Genomic DNA, 25,083 nt, shown 5'->3' with positions numbered 1-25,083 from the left:
CCGAAGGCGGCAGCCCGGCGACAAATATCGAAAATACGGCGAAACGTCTGCTTCTTCCCGGCGAGAGCTGGGAAACCGCCTGTAAATGAATCCCAGGAAGATGCGGCGGTCCTCGGCTCGCCGGGGGAAAAATTTTGTTCCCCACCCCCCCTTTTGCGTGGGCCTCCGCGGCTCCCCTCCCGGGACACCATTTCCCAGGGTAACCGCATCTTAACAGCGCTTATGGGGGGGGGGGTCGCGGAGAACGCGAAATGGCAGAGGGTGCTCAGCGAGGCCGGGCTTTCACCAAGCCGCTGAATGCAGCCGCAGGGCGGGGGGGGGGGGTGGGTTATAGAGCCGGCCCGGCGGCCCCCCCGGTAGCGGGAGTTACACCGGCCGGTTGCCAGTGCTGGGGGGGGGGCTGCCCGCGGGGTCCCTGCCCACGGTGTCCGCCGCAGGGCGACCGCACGCCCCAGCCGGCTCCTCCGTCTGTGTCGCCGGTGGCCGCCGCCGCCCACCCTCCTCGTCCGGGGGAGGGGGAGGCCGGGGCAAGAAACACGAGGGTGGGCGGGTGGGCGGGTCAGGGCCCGAGCCGTGGAGGCAGAGCTCGCCGGTCCCGCAGGCGGTGCCTCGGCGATGGGGCTGGAGCCGTGGAGCCGGGGGGGGGGGCCGGCTGCGGCGGGGAGGCGGTGGCCGCCGCCGGGCTGGGGCCGCCCCCCTCTGCGCTCCGAGGGGCGGCTACCGAAACCTGAGCGGCCGGCGGGGGCGTTTCTCTCGGCCGGGCTGGCAGCGCCCTCCCTCCCGCTAGCGGCTGGGTGTTTTTTTTTTTTTATTTATTTTATTTTATCTTGTGCCGTCCCCGAGGCTGTGGCTGCTCAGAACCGCGCAGGGTAGGGATAAGCCCCCGGCCATGACTGGCTACCTCTCCCCCGGCGCGTACTTTTACGCGGAGGAGCAGGAGTACCTGCAAGCCTACGAAGATGTCTTGGAGAGATACAAAGGTAGGGCTGCCGCTTGCTTGCCCCTGGCTGCCGCGGACGGACGCGGGGAGGGGGCGGCGGGGGGCGGCCAGGTGCTCCCGTCCCCGCCGCCGGTGTGAGGGGTGTCTCTGTGCGGGGAACGGACGTCGGCGGGTTCCGCGATAAAATAAAAACGCCGCCTCTCGTCACCAGCGGGTGAAACGCAGTCTCTTGCGCTTCAAAATCTCTTTTCGCGGACGGGGTGGTTTACGTCTCGGTGTGCGTTTGGATTTAAAGCTTCAGCTTATTTTGACCTTTTGATTTTGTTTTTTTTTCTGCGGTCGGGCAAAGAATGATCTTCGTGTAGCACCTGAGCTTTTTCATCGAGTACAGAAAAGTACGGGAAAAAGGCCTTTATAGCTAGATTTATCTTGCTAGAAATGTAAGTTATGTTGCTTTCTTAGATTAATCAGAATGGAAGAGATGGTTTGGGAGACGTGATTCATTACTTTTTCAGTACATCTGCTAACACTAAATCTGAAAATGCTTATTAAAAGTGTTACAGCTCTGATTCTAATTCAAGTGAAAAAGAGGTAGGGTTAACTGTTCAGATTGAATCTTCATCCCAGAAAGTTTTTACAGCATGCCACAGCATATGCTGACATTTGCAGTGCTTTTGTAATGTTTGGGGAAGAGAGAGGTTAGATTTTATATCTGAAAATTTTCAGCTGTATGTTTCCAGTCGGTTCTGAAGATTTTGGTTAAATGGTTTCCACTGATGGGAATGGGAGTGGCATAGTTTAAGACGGCTTGATTTGAAGATATGGATAGTTGATTTTTTTTTTTTAATCCAGGTTGTTAGTGGTAATATTTTGAAAAATAAACTCTCTACAGATGGTTGTTTTGACATGAGAGCTTGTCAGGTCTGAGTCTACTTTATACCTGTGTCACTTGCAAGTTCATGTGTCATTAACAGTATTGACTAATGATTCCTTTGTGTCTGTTGCCCATTGTGTCAATGCAGCTATGGAGCATGTGCGCTATTTCTGTACTGAAATGTATTACTGCATTTTAGTTGAGAAATAATTACAGTTTGTAATACATCATCTTCAAAAGCACATCTCTTCTGTTTTTTTGAGTCATCAATTACTTTGTGTTGCTGAACTGATTTTTGCAAAATTTTAAAGGATTTTTGCAAAATTTTAAAGCAAGTAGACTGCTTGCTTTGTAAATGAAGAAACCCTAAGAAAACTTGTTTTTTTCTTCTTGGTCTAATCCAAAGCACTGCTATTCTGCTTTAGATTACCTTTGATTTGCTGCTAGAGTCAGGTTTAGTGAGGTTCATTTCATACCAGTTTGTCTACTTGCTTAAAAACCTGGGAAAGATATTAGGCCTAATCTCCCCTATTTCAGCGAGAGGTTTATCGGGAAAAGGACTGAAAGATTTGTTTTTTAAGTGTTGGGGGACAAAGGGATTTTAATTAAAATAAACTCGTAAAACTAATTCACATCTCTATTAAAAATAAAGCACATTCTGGAAATATTTGAGTATATCATATTGTGGGGGTAACGTTGGGTCCATTCAGATGCTATTTTCAGTGACAGCCAAATCCTGAAATTATTCAGAAGGGATCCAGTGTCTTTTGTTTTAGTTTGTAGTGTCATATTCAGTATATTGGTATGCTGTGTTTTGCTGCTTGAGGTATACTTTATTCAGCCATTGGGAGCAAAGGTAAAGATTTGAACTTGTTTTAATTAAGATCTATTGGAAAGCTGGAAAACACATTATTTTTAAAAATATGTTTCCAAGCTGGTCATGATTTCCCACCCGAGTCTCAGTTGTATGACTTCACTACAGCGATTGTTGTTCTGATGACTTGCTATGGGAGCTGATCTAATCAGAAAAGAATTGCTACAATATAGGCTTTGAAGAGGGAGTGCCATTTCTCTGAATTTTTCAGTTTTGTAAACACCGCCTTAATCAAATGCAAACTATGTTAACTTTATATTTTTAAGATGAGCTCCAATCCATAATTTTAATGCTAATAGTTCTTTTTTTACAGTCTGCAGAATGCTCTTATATTCATCTAGGGCATTATCAGGGTGCCAAATTATCTATGCCTCAGCTGTTGAGTATTGTAACTAGCAGAGTCAGCTGTACAAAATTCATTGCCTGTCTTGGAGGGCTTGGGATTGTATGAAGCTGTGTCATAAAGACGTTTGGACAGTTTGATTCGGGAAGAGAAAAGCAGTCCTTTTTAAATGTATAGAAAAGTGAAATTTTACTCTTCATCCATTTCGGCAGCCAAAGTATGCTGCGGATCTTGAAGACCGTGCAATACCAAGTACCTTGTTGCTTTAACAGTTGAAACCAGGGTATTTGTAAGTCTCCAGATCCTGTCTGCTGACCGTGTGTCTGGCTGTGACAGTAAATAATTAGGCAACTGTTTGCTAAATCTGAGATGGCACGGAAGAGCTGTTTGCTATGGGAGAAGAGTGCTGTTTTCTGATTCCTGGTCAGGTCCGTTGCTGGCCATCATGTTTTTTTTCTTGATTTATGTAGTAATACATTGGCAATATTTCTAAAGCATTTTGGTGGAGGAGAAAAAGTCACGTTATCTCGGATGATGTAGAAATCATGTTGAATCAAGCTACTTATTTAGGGGGAAAAAATGATTCTTTGTTAGTAGTACCTCCAAGAATTCAAAGGCAAAGCCTTTATTGTGATAGTGGCAATAAAATGTCTAGTATGTTTTATCTGAAACGTTTGATGTATTTCACATCTTGTTTGTGACTGAATAGGAAGATGAGAAATCGTACGAATATTTGTTAATGTAACTAGCAGTTCAACTTTAGCTCAAAAACTGTATTTGAGTTCTCTAGGAGGTTGTAAAGAACTTAACTTACAAAGCAGCAAGACTAATTATTTTATCTCACCATTGCCTGGGAACAAAAAATAATAAAATTATTGTTAGCTGTAGCCTTCTTGATAAATAAGAAAATGTCCCACAGTATTTCATATACCTTTAATTTTTAAAATATTAAATGTCATCTCTATCAGGTGGCGTTAGGTATGCATTGTTCCATACCAACATTATTTGAGTATTAAATGTTTGAAAGTGACCATTTTAAGCTTTAACTGCAGTGCATTCATTAGATTTACTCTGGTATAAATCTTAAGTAATATGTCAAGAATCAAGACTTACATACGTGATCCCTTTGAAATTGTGTAGTTCATTCTAGGTAAAATGTTTTTGTATTTTTCAGTGTAGGTAGTAAACATTTATTTAAATATCAGTTGTAACAACCTTCTTTTCCTGCAAGATTTTGAACAATTATTAACAAAGTTGCCTCCCTTTGACATCATTATAGAAATGGGCACATCTGTTAATGACTGCATGACTGCTGTCTCTGAAAAGGAGCTAATTCTTAAAGTTAAGTATTGAATAAATCACAGTTATTCAAGAATGTTCTTACAATCATGTAAGCTATAAAAGTTTAACATATGTAGGGTTATCTGGCCTCTGCAGACCTTTTAATGCTGTAGATTTTGGTTCTATAGGGAAAATCTATTGGAAAACTCAGCTTGATGTAACCGCCCATAAAAAATACAGCCTTGCAGTTCAGCGACTTGACTAAACTGCTGTCAGTGATAGGAAAGGTATCACATAAATGTTTTCTTTGGATTGGATGCGTGATTACTGCTTCCTTAGGGTACTTCGGGCTTGCTGCATAGCCTCTGTCTCTGTAGGAAGGAGGGGCAAGTCTGGGACTGAGGACAGGAAAACTCATGTTGGGTTGTTTAAACTTCGATACATTGTTTCACTATTGGTGTTTCTGTCTTGCTTTAAAAAGATCTATAATACTACACAGTCAGCTGAAGCATGGTAAACAGTTCTGTTTCTGTATTCTGAGAACAAAGACGCTGGAGGTGGACGAGAGCTAGCAGGTCATCTGATGCATTTTGTTGCCTGTGTAGGGTTCAGAGGTAATGTAATTTGTTCTAAGGATTGATTGAGGGTAGTGCCAAGTAACGCTGTTCCGACATTGGGGTACACTTTTTGAATTAAGATTAAACGAAATAGGTGCCTGTCATCCAGCTCCCTTGAGCTGACTTCAGGAAGGGACCATTTGCTCAGAATGGGTTTTGTACATCTGAAAATGAAGCTGCTGCTGCATTTTAGGAATTTGGAGGCTCCTAATTGTGTTTGGTATTAGACTTAGTCCAGGGATATTCTTCATCAGAGATGGCTTCATAGAGCAAAGACAGAAGGGGCTGTGGCAGATGCTCCTGGCTCTGGAATCTGTGAATTTTCCTTTTTTGTGCTCTGAACTCAGGGGCCTGAATTTACAGCCTGCAGAAATCTTGCTCTTCTGGGCTCTCGGCTGTGAACTAATCAGATCTTCTGCTTCAGGGCTTCTGATCTGAACTCAGAAAGAAATACCAGATTGAGTAATTGATTAGATGCTTTTAATTTATTTTCCTTCTCCTTTGGTGTAACAAAAACTCCTGGAATATAAGTGTTAGCCTTGCAGTGTGTATAAGGAATTTCTACCTTGGATGGTTTTATTCCACCTCTCTTCAGGTGCTGGTAGTATCTAGTCCTGGAGTTGATTGCTTTTTTTGTTCAAATAGGACAGGTTTTTCTGCTGACTAGCGGAGGGTACATGTGGATTGTCCAGCTGCATGTCACCTAATTCTTTCTCTGCCACCGTTCAAGTCATCAGCGTGACAACATTGTTGTTTCCCTGTTCCTAGCACACTTCCTACAGCAGGTTAGCTTCCTGGGAATGAAGGATTTTAGCCAACAGAAAGTGCCTTTGATTAGGGATGGAAACATAATGGCATTTGCGCTGCGCGAAGTCAGACAAAATTAATGGGACTCCTTGGGCCATGTAAAACCTGCAGTTTTACTCTGTTTCAGCATTCCTTCTTTAAGCAGAAAGTTCTCACTTTCAAGTTGCTTGGAGATGGGATTATTTTTTTTTGAGTGCATGTCATCCTGAGTATGAACCAGATCTTGCAGATTTGACTTGTGCGAGTACTTTGCTCGAGCTAAGTTGAAGAGGTCTTAATTTCGTTGGAATAAAATAATGAGGACCTGAACACTAGTGAATTCAGCCAGGTTTTGTCTGTGTAAAGGCCTGAAGATTAGGGTAGCAGTTTCCGAAGCTGAGTTTGATGGGATACATAAACTGTGGCTGCATCTCCATGGCTTTAAAAGATACTTGTCTGGATGACTAAGGCGGGCAGAATTTGGCCATTAATTCAGATATCTTTGGTATGTGAATTGGGGCAGAGATCAAAGGTCTGTTTCATTGCTTTTCTGGTACTTCCCAATTCCCATTGAGTCAGCAATATCTTTTAAATAGAGCTCGCAGATATATTCCATAATTCCTTCTTTATGGCCAAAACCAGGAGGTGGTGAAGTATGGGGGGGGGAGAGAAAGATAAACTTCAGTCATCATTGTGTTAAAAGGCTTGTTTTGGCTCAGTTTACGCTTTTGCTTGAGGTGTTTTTAATTGTTTACTGTGATCTGGTTTGCTGATCTCCAGTGATATTTTGCTGGAAAACCAGATTTGCATTCTTTTTTTCCTCTACGCTGTTTAAAATGTGCCCGATTTGAGGAATTTATTCCACCATTTTGCTAGAGCTTCAACATGTACTTGGAATTAAGTGCTTTGTAAAATGAAAATGGACTTATTCACATGCTTGAAGTTAAGTGCAAGTATTTTATAAGTTCAGGCTTAAAAGAATAATGTTTTGTAAATGTCAAATATGAATGCAGCTTATTGCTGCGTGCCTGAAATGTTTCCCGTAAAACATCATTAAAGCCATTTAATTTAACAAAGCCTTGATTTTCTGTAGTGGGTGAAAATATTCATGTACTGAATGCTTTCAGTCAACCCAGCTTTCAAACAGGTGAAACAATGCTTACAAAGACACTTCAGTCCGTGGGTCAAATCCTGAAGGGCATGTTAATAGCCAGATCTTACAAGTTGATCTATTTAGGCAGACTCTGGTGCTTTTGTGGGAATACACTGGCTTCAGAAATCCACCCACGCAAGCCTCTTCCCAAGATTGGGGCCCATGTAATAGCTTAGCCTTTAACAACGCATACTCCTGCTGAAATCAGTCATCCTTTAGGGCATTCCAATTTGGCCTTAGCTGCATTAAAAGCAAGTTAGTGTGTTTCTGGATTTAATTTCATTATACCTGGTGAATACATAATTTTGTTGTGGAGTGTAATCTATCAACTTTTTTGATTTTGTACATTTTAAACAAACTGACAATAGCTGGAAATAAATCTGTGAAAGGACAAAGATGCTAGGCAAATCTATTGAGGGTTAAATTCTGCACATTGCAATTACACAATTAGTGTAACTATTTCTGTAAGACAAGGAGGATTAGGCCTCTGATGGGCTTTTCAGTAGCATAGGCCAAAATCTGCTCTTGATTATAGCCACATGGCCCTTTTGAACTTGGTTTGCTTTTAAATATAGTTTAATTGTTCAGTTTCATAGTTAATATGTGAAATTACAGTATTTAATGTGTTCTACAGTGCATATAAATACAGATCACAAATTAAGTGGGATTCATAGCCCAATTGTGTTGGAAAAGTAAATTAGTTTGGCCTGAGATTCAGGTATCCAGCTATCTGACAGCTATGACGCTTTGCACCACTTGAATCTAAAATTAGTAGAGCTCTTCTGTACTGGCATTAGAAAGATGTGTATGTGTTTTAGTTCACAAAACGGGTAAAAGTCTGACTCTTTACGCATCTTGCAGAGGTGTGTTTCAGGCAATTTGCAGAGAGACTATAGGTGAACAGTGAAGTCCTCAAAAGTCTTTTGCTGGGTACTGAAATGGGTATCCTGTCATCCTGCTTGCAGACCTTTTCTTCTGCCTGATCAGGTTACACTCAGGGTGTTCCTTGTGTGACAGGATCTCTTAGGCACAGTAGAAGCAGCATTAGAAAATGCATGTGGTCATTTGGACAGACGTTTTACAGTAGCAGTAATAATAATAAAGCATCCTGAGCAGGTCTAGCGAAAGAGCTTTTTTGAGAGAGAACAGCACTTAAGATGCTGTGGTTTTTACTGAAACAAAACTTCTGTTAATTTTGGTAGAAGTCAGGAACTTAGCTATTGATGTTTATAAATATTTAATGCTTTAAATTACTTTGCCTTTAGATAAATTTTTAATCTAGAGATAAAGGGTTTACGTTATGTCCTAGAAATTAGGAAATGACTCAAGCATTTGTCTGGAGAAGCCACTGCTGTGTAGTTGTACATAACTTCTCAGAATAAGGTATTGTTGCTAAGATAGATTAAGTGCTTCACCTCTGTTTGTGCCTTGAAAATTCTCTCCCAGTGACCATTGTTCAGATCATAACCTGATGCTGGAAACCATATTATAATACCATGTATTACAGATTAGTTCTGCACTTAAAATTCAATTTTTGAAAGGTTTTAGATATGAAATCTTCTCTGGAGGAAAATTATTCATCATAATTTTTAGAAAGAAAGTTGATTTCAGAATTAAAAAGGACATACATTTCAAACAAACTGAAAGTTTCTTTGTATTGTAGAGCAAACATTTTTCTCAGGCTTTATGACTTCTACCCTCTTCATCCAATTTTTAACAAAATAATTGCTGAGAAACATTTGTTGTGGGTTTGGGTAGGTTTTTGTTTTTGTTGATGTCCAGTTTACACTAGAGTTAAAGCAGCAGTTGGCTCAGTATCTCTTTAAAGGAGAGAAGAACAGACACAGATGAGCTACAGGAAGAAAGCCAAAGTTGATTAGGTCCCTGATGAAATTACCTTGTAATTTTACTGTGCTCAACAGGGTACTTTTGCATCATTCTGTTTCTGTTTTTTAAAATAGAGCCCTTGTTAATAAAGTCCATACACTCCTTGTGAGGCCAGATCTAGCCTACCTCTGAGAATATCAACCCAAATTCTAATTTTCTGCTTGTTTCTGTTGCAAATTGTATTAAATGAAATGAAATTGATTAATGTAAGCATTATATGATTCTATTTAAATTGTACATTTATTTTTGCTTTCTCATGCATATGAATTCCCTTCAGATCTTGCATTACACTGCATCAGTTCAGCTGTCCAACATGCTGTTTACAGTGGGTTTACGGTAGCACTGAGCAGCTATCTGTAGTTTGCAGCATCAAACACTTGTAGTCTAAGTTATAATCTAATTTATAAAGATTATATTAGCATCGTAGAAACAATACATATTTATACCTTGGTATTTTGACTATCCTACTGAAGCATTTTTTGGCTTTGGGAACCACATAATACTCAAGAGAATTTAAAGAATTAAGTTTAGACTTTGAGAGCATGTGTGCCTCCACAAGAATTTGCAATGTAACACCAAATTAAAGATTTGAGTAAATAACATTAGAAAATGGGGGATCATCTTTTTCTAAGCATTTTGAATTTAGTGCCTAGATTTTTGTAGTCATTTCAGTGACCAATATCGTGAATGGTCTGTTAGAGATTTAGATGTATGGCTAAAATGTTGATGGATCTTTGTACTGTTTGGGCTGGATGTTGGATTTTTTTTCTTTGTGTTTCCCCAACCAATACACTTTGTGGAGTCTACGCACCTCTGATATTCTGTCATTTGCCTTGTTCAGGGTATACTTCTTCATTGAAGGTTGCATGCCCTCTTCTGTTTTCCTAGGAAGAAGTACCTCAAGGGGCGGGGGGAGAGGGAGAAGCTGCCCTTTTTTTTTTTTTTTTTTTAAAAAAAAGACTTTGTTCCTAGCATCTGGAAGATCTAGTGTGACTCCTGTTGCTCTACCCTTGGTTCCCCTTTCTTCTTTCCTCCATTACTTTTAAGTTAAATTTTAGCTGTAGGTTGGATTCCTTGTGGGCCTGTACCTATAAAGGACAGATGGAAGATCGTCTTCCTTTGGGAGGCTTCTTTTGGGACACACTTGCACATCCCCTGTACCAACTCTGCAGACCAGTGAATTGTACTTCCTCCTCAGACTGGACCCTTCCCAGTTGTGATGGAAAAAGAGGCGGCCTTGATTCCAGTCTCCTCCTGCCTGCTGCTGGAGCAGAGAGCTCCCGCGGAGCACTAGCTCTAGTCCTAGAAAGCAGCATGGGCTTCACTCCCTGAACTGTAATTGAAGCTGTAGGGAAACCTTTGAGTTTTTCCGTATCATAATCAAACACAAAAAAGCGATGTGCGTGGAATGAAATTTCTTGGGCTGTGTGCCCATGTGCTGGTTCCTGCTGTGAACTCGAGTTCCTAGAGTAGGGATAAAGCCCGACGGGGACTTGAGTCTCGGGTCATGTACTGACGTGCGGGTGTCCTACTGTGAGAGTGTTTCAAGTGTAGAGTTTAATCCCTCTCAGTGAAAGTGCTGAGAGAGCAGAACACCCAGGGGACAGACACTAACATGGTCACTTCTTTTGAAATGATTGTATTTCTTTTGGTTTCAGTACCCCAACTTGCACATGGGCATGTGAGCATTGCCGTTTAGGATAAGGGAGTCAGTCTGGTTTCATGCTTGGACCTTGCGCTGCCAATGAAAGCAAATGCTCCTTCCCTGCTGTGTGCAACCAAGTTAGTTAATTATGCAACACACTAAGATGTCTTCTATATCTTAACTGCATTTTAAACCCCCAAGACTTGTTTTTCATGTATTGGCTTAATGACTCAGCTGATAAATAATTTTCTGTTGATTTATTTGCTTATTGTTTCTTCTTCTGAGTAAATAAACAGGCCATCACAGTATGTATCTCAATGACTAGCAGTTAATGTTGACAAATGGCTTAGATGCTATGTGATATAATGGAGTCTGCTTGCAATTTGATTTTGTCAGCGTAGCAAATGGGAGTCTAATTAACGTTTTTGGTCTTCCCGTTTTTTTTTAATTTCAGTTAAAATGCTTTAAATTCTGTATTTCATGATTAAAAATCTCAGCTTCTACAGTCTCTTTAACCCTTCTAAGTTCTCTCCATGCCATAGTACTAAAGCATTTAGTGACTGTACATGCACTTCAGTGCTCCTCCTATTGATGTACTTTGTGAGAGGAGACTGTGATTGTGTGTAGTGCCTTTGTTGTGTTACTTTTTAATGTTATATATCTTTGATACGTGTTTAAGAATTCCTGTTGGTGGGGGTTGTTTTTGTTTGGTTGTTTTTTTTCCCTTTTAGATAGCTCTAGAATGCCAAGTATAAGGTTTATTGATCTTTGTGCAGTTAGCAAGCAGTTTTCCACTGATGGTCTTGGTAATGCAGAGATGCTTAGCTGCTTCTGTTTTTCATTCCCAATACTTTTTTTACTTTTCATTTAAATTATATTTCATATCCTGTCATTGTCTAATAAACTTTCCAGTTTCAATAGGTTGGTTTTGAGTCTTGAAATTTTGGAGTTCTCCCAATCTGAAAACACTTGTATCATCAGAAAATATCCCTTTTTTTTTTTGTTTTTTGTTTACTGCCTTCTTCAAATCTTTAATAAATGCAGATTCTGGAAAACCACACCATTCTTCTCACATTGGAAGGCAGCCAAGATTCAAGACTCTATTATTCTGTAAGTCATTTTTCAGGCTGCAAAAGGACTATATCCTAGTTGGTTTTAGTCAGCTTTTAGAAATATATGACAATTTTCCCTCTACCTATATACACACCCACCCACACACACCCCTTTTTTATTTTTAACTCAGAGGAGTCCAAACAATTATGGGGGAATTTGATTTATCATTGCAGAAATTATGGGAATTTGGCATTGTATTCTCAGTATCTTTCCCACTATTTTAGTGGTTTTTTTGTTTTAATTTGTTCTTACCAGTTACTCCCAGTGGAACTAATCAGAGCTACATCAGTAATTTCTCAAGCTTCTTCACTTATTTCTCACAAATAATCTGGAGAATAGTGATGTATTTTAGTGTAAGTTTCTGTAAGCAGCTTTTTTTCTCTGATACCTTAAGTTCTTTTTGAATTTGTAGTAAGGTGATGGTAGTTGGCTGTGTAAGCTGCTTGTAGGTGGATGTCTTTAGGTTTCCTGTGTGGCTACATCATTTCTACTTTGAGACTCCTTCATGTGATGGAACATGGTAATTTTTCTGTAAAGGAGGCTGTGGGGAGAGGAACAACAAATTGTCATCTTAAAGACTAGGTCCATGCTCGGTAAAGAGCTTATTCAGATACTTATCCATTGCAGTGGCTTGCATAGTCTGACTGCCTCCCTGATTCTGATCATCCATGAACATGTGTGTTATTGTCTGATTCTTCATAACAAAATTCTCCTTTTTTTTTTTGATAGGTGCTATGCTCTCTTGCTTTGTGTCTTATCCTGATTTTCTAACCATTGCTTGGGTAGGGCTTCTGTCTTGCTAAGGAAACATTCCTGGCATAAAAAACTTCTATAGCATGTGTCAGTTTACTTGTTGGCAGTGGGCATTTAAATTACTAGCCTGCTGGTACCAAACTAAATTATATTCCATAGTGGTTGTGTGAAAAGGGATCAACATCGCTATCTTTGTCTCCCCCCCCCCCCCCTTTTTTTTTCTTCCATTCCCCTCTCTTTTTTCTTTCCTTTTTATTTTTTAAAATGACTTTATAACATTGTTCCATCATCTGACAATGTCTGTGGTACTTGTATAGGATGGGAGAATTTTAGAAAAATAGGGTGTGTGTGTGTGTATTGTAAAGCAAAAATTTCCCTTACTACCTAATGTTTTTGTTTTTCTGTTAAGATATGTATTTGAGTAATGTTGCTTTAGTTTTAATTTCTCCTGCTTCTATGTGACTTACCTATTATGCTTTACTCTGTTTTATAATTATAAATCTTGGTTATTTTTAATATAAGTAATTTAAAGATACTACTATTTGCCTTTTTGAAATCCAGCATCACTTTTGACATTTAAATCTTAACTGCAGTAAGGTTTTCAGCTGTTTGGTGGCCTTGTATTGATCTAGAATTTTTCTGAAACTTGAACATGATGACATCAGGAGTGCCTTCGTCATTGTTAAAAACCAGTGATCCCCAATCTTGACCAAAATACTGCCAGTACATTCTGTAATCATGCAGATAAGTATCTGTTAAATTATGTCTTGAGGCAATTAATCAAAATAAAGACTGAATGAAGATTTTAAGATTTAACCTTTTAAAATTATCAGTATAATCCTTTTAAAATTACCAGTATAATTTTTTTTTCCTGATTTGGAAGGCACTAATGGCATTTTTATTAACCTCGGTAACTGCCTATTTATATTTCCCTCTTCTCCCACTTCGTGCTCCCCATGCTGAATGTTTCCTGGTGGATACTGTTGGATGCTTTATGAAGAGTGGTGTCCTTCGCGATCTCACTGCTTCTTCCTGCAAAGTTTGTAAACAGGAATTTTTATGTGTAGTTACTGCTGATATTTTCAGTATGATAACAGTTTTACCTGCAAGCAGAGCTTTTTATCTCCTCCGTTGGGCCATTTTCACTTTTGACATCAGGGTAAAGCTATTTTTATGGTTTAATTGGTATCACGGTTTCTGTTAGTATCGTTTTTTTGTCTGGGCCCTGAGGGGAGTAATGGGCCTGACTGTCTCAGCCCACCCCCCAGTGCTCCCCCACCTTCCCACAGCCTAGGACCCCATTTCAGCCCCCCAGGGCCCTCAGCCCCTGCTCCAGTGATGCCACAGCAGGGCCGGTCTCCAGCCCCCCACAGCCCTGCCCCGTTCAGCCATGGCTCCTGCTGAGCTGGGGCCACCCACAGGCCCGTGGCCTTGCCTGGCCTCAGCCCCTGCCCAGGGGGGCACCCGATTCCTGGGGCTGGGGCTGCCCTGGTCCCCCCCAGCCACCCTGCTCCTGGCTGGGGCGGTGGGACGGGCCCTGGCTGCCAGGCCCTGCCCTGGCAGAGCCTCCATGGGGAGAACCCAGTGCCCCAGCACCCTGACCCCAGGGAGCCGCTGACCTCCAGTGCACCACGACAGTTCCGTGCAGGCCCATCTTTAGCTTCACCTAGTTTTTCTTCTTTAAATTGCCTTTTCACTACTAATTAATTTATTTCTTTGTAATTTTGTCCTCTCTCCTGGCTAGGCTTTCCGTAGCTTCCTGGCCGGTTGTGTTATATCACGTCCTGTTTAGTGTCGGCCGTTGTAGAAATTACAGTGTAGTTGAAAAACTGCTCTGTGAAAGTAATGCGTTTTAACGATGTGTGAAGACAGTGTTATTGATGCAGTTTCTGTGAACATAAAATTAATTTGTTTATACAGCTTTGGTTGAGCTTGATTCAAACTTGCATTTGAATCTGCACTGCACTTTCTCAATTATGGATGTCTGTTTACTTAAGGAAAAAAATGGGCCTCTCCCTTTTCTTCACACTTTTGAGCTTTTCATCAGAAAGGAATATGGAGAAGTTCAGTTTTAGGGCTGATTAGTGATTTCAGTACAGATAGGAATAGTAAACGGCAGTTGTCATGTCTGCTTAGGGGAGCTGCAATAAGTAGCTCTTGTTACTCTCTTGTGTTGTAGGAATAATTATGAAATCCCTGAAGAAACGCTTGAATTAATCTTAAAATGTGATGGACTAAATACTTCTCAGTGTTGAGTTTTTGTGGAGCTTTTTTTGTTTGCCCCCTCCTCCCCATTTCTGAGTGGGCTGAAATGTAACACCCATAAAATATTTCATTCAGGAGGTGTAGATCTCAAAAACATTTAGAAAATATGGGACATTGAAGGTCTTAGAGGGAAGGTGAAGAACTGAGATAAAGACACTGTCTTTATATGAAGACTTGACAGGAAGATCAGACATGTGCTTGAAGATAATGACTTTTATTAGAATTAGCAGAGCTTAATTACTTCAGCCTCCACCCTAACAACCCAGCAATGGAGAAGGAAGAGCTGTAGAACAAGTTCATTGCACAACTTAAAAGGTACTGAGAAGTAACTTTAACAAGACACTAAGGAGCTGGGAAGAGAGCTCTCTTAGGAGCTAGGAGAGCCTCATGCTTCAGGCATACATATTGCTAGTTGGAAAAATAATTAGTTAATGTTTGGAAAATACTATGATCCTTGGAAGAAATGCTCTGCAGTGTGCTATTATGCCGATTTGATACCCAGGCTTCAGACCACCCGTGTACAGAAAACCCCTTTGTCTGGTGTACCAAGAAATGAAGTCTGAGAGGTACTAAAGCCTTAATGCAAACTCAGTGATGTTTAGCAGTAAGGGCGTGTGTAACAAGACCAAACAGAAGACAAAGGGCAAAATCCAGTCCTAAATCTTGCCTGAATTGGGATGTTCTGTACAGCAGTCCAGGTTAGCTGCTCTCCACCACCGCCAACTTCTTTAGACATCTGAGGAGTACCAGCGTTGAGCTTAAAAGGCCCTTGGGTATCTGTGTCTTCTCAGAAATACTGCATTCCCAGGGACTATGGCCTCATCTTCTGCATAGGGTTCACTGTATGCCAAGGGTCAGATAGCAAACTGCCTGAATGTTTTCTTTGGTTTATTAACCAGGGAAACCTAATCCAAAACTGAATGCTGCTTCTGTGTACATTTGCATAAGAATAACAGTGATTTGCATATTTGCCTGAGAATTAGACCTGATTTTAAGCCTCTGAGCTTGAAGAGTTTTGATTATCTGCAACCCAGAATGCCACAAGCTTGGGGGTGTTTGGGTAGGAATATAATGTTTTTCTCTTAAAACTGAGTTACTGTGTGAACATGTAGGAGTAAGAAGGCTGAAAGGAAAGCAAATTATAGATTGGTGTGCAGGAGAGGGAAGTGTAGATTCTGGTCTTTGCTTCTAGGGCTGTCATTGCTTTTTGTTCATTGATGTTTATATTCAAAGAATAGGATGAAACACTGAGTTGAACTGTACTGCATTGTAACACTTCCACAAAGAACCCGAGTCAAAGAAATTCCACTGACGTAGTCAACATTGACAACCCATATAAAATGTAGAGCTGTCAACATCATGAATACCACGAGAGGTTATGGCACTGCTATTCAAGGATGTTGATGTCTTCATCGAAACCACAGATAATGTCCTCCGCTCGGTTGAGAACAGAGGATCTGCACAGTGACCTGTGGTAGGAAACTCTGTAAAAATTCTGGCAGAATCAGGCTGTGGCAGGCAGCTGGAGCAGTTTTTATGGAAACAACAGTGAGGCTTTGGAAGATATCCATGGTTTGCCTTCTCCATAATACCTTCTGATCGGTCATCTGGATAAGAGAATGGAAACTCGGTGGAACTTGTTGGGGAGCAGCAAGTGCTGATGAGTCTGCAAGGGATTAGGAGCCCAGTGTGATAACCAGGCTAGCAGAGACCCTGCCTGCGGGGCCCATCCCTGCAGCCCTGGGGGCAGTAGCCAGATTCAGAGGAAATGCAGATTCCCCAGCTGGTTTGGGATGTGCCCAGGGGCCTTAAGAGCACTGTCAAGGCTGACCAGTCTCCAGTAGTGCCATCTCTGGCTTCCCTTCAGCACAGGCTAATAAACATCTGGTTGCTGAATCTAGTTGCACACACTAAATCATTCATTCCATCCCTGCCCTATACAAGATCTTATTCCTCCCCACTCCATAGAGTGGCTATTTCCAATGTTGCCACATGTTCCTTAAAGGATGGGACAGAGACTGCTTTGCATCATCCTGTTGCTCAGGAGGGAAAAGTTTATGGTTGATGCATTCATTCTGTCTCCATAGCTATGGATGTGTTTCCTTGACTGTCGTGACCTGATGTGCCACTGTAATGGGGGAAGTACTCCAACCAGACCTGGAGTACCTGCAGCAACCGCTGCAGCCGTTGATGTGGGTTGTTGGCTGGTGAAGTACCCCAGGTAAGAACTGCTGCATATAGGCCCAGGATGTTTTCATTTAGAGGGGGGGATTATCTGCTAGATGAGATTCTTCGTAGCATACTAGAGATATACAGTTCAAGTATGGAAGAGATTCTTGTAAGGTCTTGCACAGTGTCATGTAGGCTTAGTTACTGACAATCCTTAACTATTTGTTGTGTTTGAAGCAAGTTGTCTTTTTTTAAATTTTTTTAACTTACATTTCAGCTTGCCACCCAGTGGTAAGATTTTCTGCATCTTGTCCTTGTCTCATGATACTAATGCTTCTCTTAAACTGTCAAAAAGTCCGTTGCTGCGAGGTCGACTTGGGACCCAGTGATTTTGAAATTTATGAATCTCCCCTCACATGTGTCTGTTGTCTTTGTGACCTTGTGCTGAGTTAAATGACACTTGAGCTATTTTTGGTAGCTGTTATTTCAGCAACAAATTTCTACCTGAATCTCCAAGTAACAGCAGTTTACCAGGACTGTGAAATTCCCCCATGGTTCATTTCTGAATGATGGATTTTAACCTAAACTTCCCTTCATTTTAGAACCACATCTAATTTAGAAGAAATAGAAACAGGTTTAATGTTCCCAAGATTTTGCTTTCTTTTACTGACTATTGCCTCCTCTGTTTGTTGTGGTATGTGGAAGTTAAGAAGGCACAGCTGGGTCTTCACAGATGATATTAAAGTGCATAACCTAGTTAATCTTGCCAAGATACCAGCTGTCTGGTAACCTTTCCCTCCAGCTGAACATCAGGGCTCACTCCAGGAGACCAGCTGCTGCATTCTCTACCCACTTCAAGGGTAGGTGAGGTGTACAGCAGCAATGTGGTGTAAACAGACGAGCAATACAAGCAATATGCTTTGGATTTAGCTACCGAGTCAGATGTTCAGTTCAGGAGAGCAGCATTTCAGGTGCTGCTCGACCAAGGCAGCTGAAACGGCTCTTCCATGTGTATATTGGAGAGAATGGTGTTGGCCAGTCATGTGCAGTGGGAGTCATACTGACTCATTTGCAATAGAGTATGGCCAGCTTTGCGCACCATAATCCAGTGAGACATGGGGCACATGATCATTTCTGCTGTTCAGAGCTACCCACCCTCACAAGCACCACGGGTTTATGCACCTCCTGCCTTCATCTGAAGGAACTGTAATTGCTGTATGGTGTTGCAAAATGGACGCGTTGCTCTAGACTAAGATAAATGAGAGTTTACAGCACGTTAGCTAATCTGTATTAGCTGCCTTGTGTGTCTGCTCATGCTCAGTGGTGAAATGGCATGTAACTAACTCTTCTTTGAATGAGCACCATGCTTCTAGGCACATCTGACATTTGCCTCAGAGTAAGTGTGATATATCTGATACGCTCTGTGTCCCTTCGTTACCTGGCCTCACAGTACCCCACTTGTCTTGGGAAGGCATTTCCTTTCCCAGAATGCAGCAGACAGCATGGCTGATGTTTGCAAGGATTAGAGGTAAGGAGTTCAGGGCAGTCATTGTGGTATTTGAAACCTGGATTAAAAAGTTGAGGCAAAAGTTACTTGCCTTGGGGTTACATCAAAGCTCGTAAAGTAATGTGATCAGGATCATTCTGTGATACTGATGCCCGGTGCCATGGAAGAGCCTGCATCTGTACTCTGAAATTCTCTTTTTCTCCAGATTGGGCTGCAGGCAAGCTCTGTTGGGAATGGTGCATGACCCATGCTCACCCTGAACTGTGCCTGAGAATTGTCTGGGCAGCTGGCGTGGGCTGAAAGCAAGCTAGGGATGGCTCCGTCAAAAATTTACTAGAATTGGGGGATTTAATTCCAGTGCCCAGGAACACCAGGCTGGTGTTTAATTTGCTAGGATAGATGTAGTCTGAAAACTGTCCTAAAAAGAATTTTCTACAAGTTTAGGCTTTTAGAATTACTAGGCTTTAATAAGTGTCATAGTTGGCTTCTACTCACGTTAATTAAGCAATCTAAATTCTTATGTCTATTTTTAGAGTATTCGTGATGGTATGATTGGAAAAATTGTATGTGCACATCTAGAGCAAAAAAATTTTGTTTTGATTACTAAGCTATGGGGAAAAAGTTCAAGTTAATGAAAGTGTTATTTAATTTGTTAGGATTTTTATTTGTTTGATAAAAGTATTCCATCTGCTTGAATAACAAGCTTCTGATGCTTTTCCTGACCTCTTTATAAATTGTTTTTTTGCAATTACAAATTCAGTTTGTGTTTAAAATGGGTATTTTTATAAGGGAGTATTCCAGTGCATAGGATAAGCAAACTCAGAGCAATGACATTTCAGGAAGGGCTGAAACAAAAAAAAATGGTGTAAATTTAAGGTTTGATGCTATTACTACATGTTCCAAGCAGTGCTTAAATGGTCAAGAAAGTTATATATGACCATTGAGAAAAAGCTGGGTACTTGGCTGAGAAACTAGCATAAGATCATGAAGTGTAGATTACACCAAACAAAGGTCCTTGCTTTCTTAGGTTTGGTGGGCAAGGAGTATGCACTAATACTCATATTTTAGTAAGATTTTGATATTGCTAGTAATAGAAAAGTTACTTGAACATTGAAATATGTCAAGTCCAGCTGGAGTAAGCTTAAGTGCAGTGGAAACGTGCCTCCTAGTTTAGAGGAGAAAAGGGAATAATTAACAATCTGCAATAGAGTTAAAAGTTGAAGCCTTACCTATGATAGATATTTGCAGAATTGTAACATAGTAAGAGTTTAGGAGAATGTGAAATGGATACCAGTTGTGTGCTGCTATGGTCCGTCCTGTAGCCTTTGGCAGAGGTGATGATGAAAAATGCAGAAGTAATTTTGCCTGGTTGGGTTGATGAAGTGTTGTATTCCTCATTTGCTTGTTCCCAATACAAGTTTGTGAAATGTGAAAAATATAGTTCCCTTAGGCAAGGCTTATTACTTCTAAAAATATCAATGATTTGCATGGAAGAGGATTTTTGAAGCCTTTTTCGTATGGAAGAAATTAATTTTGTTTTCTCAAAATTGAGGAAAATGGAATTTATTTTTTTTCCTAAAAATAGCTTATCTCCTTAAAGCAGAAAAACTGTGTTTTAAGGCTTCTTCAGAAGTCCTTCAGAGAACACTTATTTGTGTGCTTGTGTATGTGCTACAGATGTGCAGCATTAAATTGTGATTTTTAAAATGGAATGACCTTATAGATCCCAAATATTCAATTGATAAGTTCACGGAAAAGGGGTTTTTCTCTTTCTTCAGAGCCACCACCACCACCCCCCCCCCCCCCCCCCAAAAAAAGAAAACCCCTACCCCACCCCAAACCCTCAAAATGGGATTTGTAGGTTGAAAAAAAGACTAATTTTAATAATATGTGGAAACTGGAAAAAAAAAAAAAACAGCCAGCCTCTCACTGGTACTTGGGAGTTGCCAGTCACTCTCTGTTACGCAGACACAGGGTGGGACAGGAGAATGACTGTCCACCAATGAAGTTTTGACAGTCTGTTGGAAATCCTGTGGTAGCCCATAAATCTTTTCAGCCACCCAGCCTGAGGGACTGTGACCTTTCCAAAGTGACACGGGAATGTGCCTTGGGTTCCAATGAACAACAGGGAGCATGGGCACCCCTGAAATGCAGCTACTCTTGCTCTCTGCAGGGCTGTGATCTCATGCTCTCCTGGTGGGGTGCTCCAACTTTTGATGTGGTTTTATGATGTGGCTGAGTGCCACATGAATTATCAATTGCATGGAGAAGAGTATGTGCTGAGAGTTTTGGATGGGTTTATTTTCAGTGAGAACTGGACTAGATGTATTAAACTGCAGAAATGGTTTGAGTCAGTGCTTTGTGGTCCATCTGCAATGGTTGGTATCAGTGTGCTTTCTCACTGTGCACGTACAGTGCATCAGGACCACAGGTGAGAACTGAACAAATGTCACACTCATTTCTTTCTACTTGATGAAGTAACACAGTAGGATGGATAAATGCTCTGTTTTATTACTGACCCACTCTTACAGAAGGGCAGCCAGAAGAATGTATATGTTACAAATGTTTTATCATTAGGCATAGATGAAAAAGGAGCTAGAAGGGATCTTCTCATGGTTGGGTAGATTTATTTATTTGTGTACTTTAAATACTTCTTATACATTAATACAAGAGTTTACTCCCTATGCCATGGTGGTTGGTTTTGTATGTGCTTAGTGTAGCTTGATTGTGAGGTGTGTATGTTTGGCCTGATTGCTGACATTTCTTATTTTAGATGTGCATAATAACTATTTTATACATGTTTTCCAGTTATTAATTTTACTTGTTTGCTGCCATTGCTTTGCAACTGTGTATGGTATAGTACTTTGTAACATTTTTGTCTAATTCAGCTATAGGATATACAGATTTTCTTTACATTAATTTTGCTCTGGATACCTAATTTTAGGCTCTGACTGGTCATGTTTAATTTGTCTTAGGTTAGGTTATACATTGGTCCCCAGTTAGATCTTTCCTGAAAACTTTAATTGTTTGTGTTACCTTTTGGCAAGTTAGCCTAGCTCAAGGGAGAACAGCCACTGTAAATAATAGCATATGAGATTCAGAGTGAAATTGGATTACTGCTCAGTCATTGTTTTCACTGTGATATGAAGATGATGAGTTAGCAGCTGATGAGTTGCACTTGTTTGCATTGTACCCTCTGACAGGTTATACAACTTGAATAGTAAGCATCAGCCCCCTAGAAGAAAAAGACTTAAATGCATGGGATGTCAGTTAGGGTTAACACTAATTTCAGCTTCAGTTAAGTTTGTGGTAGAGGCAAGGAGAAAAAGAAAGATGACCAGAGAGCATATTGTATATCAGTACATCAAAAATAATATAATGGTGTCCAGATTTTAGGCTGAAGAATTTGAATTCAGATCATACGCAGAAACATCCAAATCTCTAGCTCTAGATGCTGCTGGTTGATTACTGACTTTGGGAATATTTTTATACTAATTTTCTTCAAGGCAACTGAACCCCATAATTAGATGGAATCGCCAGCACTGTTTGAGTAATGTAAAGATGTAGCAAAATCAGCAGGAAATGAAAATGTAAATAAACAGTAGATAAAAAGTATTGCTTTTTCAGCAAAATGGAATGTGTTCAAAAGACCAGAAGAGCAGGAAAAGATTTGAAAGCTGTAGTGAATACATAGTTCTGAGCTCAGAATATCATGCTATCCCAAAAAGCTTACTATTTACTGTAGAGTATTTATTATAGTTATAGAGCTGTATGTAGCAGGAACAGTAAAATTGTAATACCATTTTAAACTGTACTGGAAATACAGCAGACTAGGATCGTCTAACCTTATTATTGAGTAATATATATCTTAAGTTTGTATATACTTTCTTTTATTTATTTTTTTAATCAACATTTACTTTTTTTGCTCAGTAGCTTTCTGTAATCTGAAATAGCATCAAATGCTTGTGGGAGCCAAGTTGTGGAGATCACATCCTCGTTGAAATACTGAGATCACATGGTTACCTTGTTCCTCTGTTCCCAGCAGCACAAAACAGGCTCTCCAGAAGTGATGTGGGGTGGCTGAATTTGTAGCAGATAAGATGAAAGGCAATGCTTACTTTACAGAAATCACAAACATTTCTTTTATACCCCCACTGTATTTTGTGGGTTAGGTTAACCTTTTGAAGTATGAGGAATGTGTTCACTGATTAATTAATCTCTTTCCAATATAGAATACTCTGAAAGCATGTGAGTTTGTGTGACCACTGAACCCTAGAAGACTAAGCCCTCGTGCAACCCAGTGTTGATTGCTGACATGGTACTCGTGATAAAGTGATTCACAGACACTTCTAGGAGAGCTAATGTCTTTAGTGGAAAGGAGAAAACTGTTAAAATTATGTTCTGTTCTTTGTGACTCTTCTCCCATGTTGGAGTGACAGTTACATTGCATAATTGAAAAATCCTTATGGCATGTCACTGCATAGAGCTAATAGAAGTTGGTAGGAAGAATGGGAACATTAGTTGACCATAATTCTTTTTATTCAGCTAGATTTATTTTTTTTTTACAAGAAAGTAAATAACCATGCACCAGAGGAGTCATTTCATGTGAGAAATAAAGCTGTGAAAAGGAACACAGTTTCTCAAATAAAAAGGTTTTAAAAAATTTAAAGGAGAAAGCACCCAAAGTTCATTTTAGAAATCAGGACAGGGATCTAGTCCACCTAATCTGAATTTCTTTAAGTGCATATGTGCCTTATGTGATCACTTGAGAGTGCTTTCAGGAGGAGGGGGTTTCTAAATAGATTTTGGCTTGTACTTTTCTCCTTACTGGTACTTGGCTTCAACAGGAGGTGTGAAAGATGTTCTGTCAGTACACATAGCCATCAGATTGTGTAGGCATCCTCCCACACTGGGGACTGAACAGATCACTGCTGTAATGACATATTTAAATTCAGTCATCACTTGAAGACCTTGATAAATGTCATAGTACTGTTACTGCAAGTCTTGTAAAGGTAAAAGAAAAAATAATTTTTGCATGAATAGTTCACAACTAAGAATTAAAAGATGGGGAGGATGAAGTTGTATGTGTATCAGCATGCATATATGTACAGGCTTGTATTGTCCTGACTGTTGGAGTGCTTGATAAGGTGTTCTGGTTTAACCCAGCTGGTAACTAAGCACCACGCAGCTGCTCACTCACTCCCCCCTCTACCCAGTGGGATGGGGGAGAAAATCAGGGGAAAAAAAGAAAAAAAACCTCGTGGGTTAAGAACGCTTTAATAGAACAGAAAGGAAGAAACTAATAATGACAATAATAATGACAGTAATAAAATTAAAATAATAATAAAAGGATTGGAATATACAAAACAAGTGATGCACAACGCAGTTGCTCACCATTTGCTGACCAATGGCCAGTTAGTTCCTGAGCAGCGATCCCCCCAGGCCAGCTCCCCCCAGTTTATATACTGGGCATGATGTCAGATGGTATGGAATACCCCTTTGGCCAGTTTGGGTCAGCTGCCCTGGCTGTGTCCCCACCCCACTTCTTGTGCCCCTCCAGCCTTCTTGCTGGCTGGGCATGAGAAGCTGAAACATCCTTGAGTTAGTGTAAACACTACTTAGCAACAACTGAAAACATCAGTGTGTTATCAACATTCTTCTCATACTGAACCCAAAACATGGCACTATACCAGCTGTTAGAAAGAAAATTAACTCTATCCCAGCTGAAACCAGGACATAAGGCAAAGGTGGAACATCTATGCTCAGGTCTACAGATGAGGGAGGAGATTATGTGGAAGGTTAGCAGGATTAGTGACTTTGCTTTGCTTTTCCTCATGTGAGGAGAGGGAGGTATTTCACTCCTCCTTCTCTCTTAGGTATGGAAAAGGAGCCTTTCTGTAAAACCGAGCAGGTCTGGGTTTGAGAATCTGGGCTATGTTGGCTCTCCTAGAAAGGGCTACAAGTATGAAGACTGCCCATGGACTGCTGGAACAGAAAGGAATGGGAGATCCAAGGAACAGTTGCTCTCTTCTCTCCTGAGTAGACCATGACAACATATATTTATACCTCTTAAAAATTGATATATTTTTGCTAGATGTTAAAAGGGCTTTATGATTATATAACAGATGAGGAATTTCAGGAGTCTTGCAAGACTTGCGATAACACTGCTTCACTCCTCTTGCTTAGTCATTGAGCGTTGGCTGATTTCCTGTAGGTAGAAGTTGTTCTGGAGAAGTGTTTTGAAGTTAGGGTACATATATGTATTTGAGCTTGAGTTAACCTCTCTTTTGCCTTTGAAATTTCTTTGCAGTGAGTTACTGTGATGCATAGCTTAAGGTTGAGGTGCCTAAAACTGCTCTTGCTCTATCAAATAACAAAATAATTGTTCATTCGTATCTGTTAGTGGTAAAAGTACTCCACAATATATGCTCTTTTTCTTTGGTAAAAAAAAAATGTAACTAGCCTGGTTGCATTAATCATTTTCAGAGGAAGGTATGTTAAGTAGTGCTGCTGAGAGGTGTTTTTAAAGGCCCTTACACATTTAAAAAAAAAATAAAATTACATAAGCACTATTTCAGATACAGACTTTTAAAAGTATCTGTGTGATACTTGTTACAGGAGACTTGATATTAAATCATTCCATTGCAGTTTTGGTTTTCCTTATGACATTTATTTCATATTTTAATGTATTTAAAAGTTGCTTGGATATTTATACTACTACTTCTACATGTTGTTAACAGAATGCTAGGAAGTAACACTTCAAACAGTATGAATAGCTGCAGTTAAAGACCCTGTTATATCTGATGTCAGTTTTTGTGATCAAGGCTGTGACTTCTCTAACATTATCACTAAAATACTCCATTGTTTTCATAGCTT

General features: G+C 40.4%; 1 protein-coding gene across 15 annotated transcripts in view; it reads left to right on the top strand.

Moving 5' to 3' along the window:
• Positions 1-25,083, top strand: part of DST (dystonin) — a 307,609-nt gene that overhangs the window by 34,892 nt on the left and 247,634 nt on the right. For 2 of the 15 annotated variants that reach the window (XM_075049340.1, XM_075049338.1), the window contains exon 1: positions 471-980. The exons of 9 other annotated variants lie outside the window; for them this stretch is intronic. In XM_075049340.1, coding sequence (XP_074905441.1) covers positions 890-980 — 91 coding nt within the window. In that variant the 5' untranslated portion in view covers positions 471-889. Of the gene's footprint in view, positions 1-436; positions 981-25,083 lie in introns of those variants that run through there. 4 more of the 15 variants (XM_075049344.1, XM_075049332.1, XM_075049345.1 and 1 more) reach the window with 4 other exon arrangements.

Source organism: Buteo buteo, chromosome 17, assembly GCF_964188355.1.
Source record: "Buteo buteo chromosome 17, bButBut1.hap1.1, whole genome shotgun sequence".
NCBI classification, from domain to species: Eukaryota; Metazoa; Chordata; class Aves; order Accipitriformes; family Accipitridae; genus Buteo; species Buteo buteo.
This window is presented reverse-complemented; position numbering and strand designations above follow the sequence as displayed.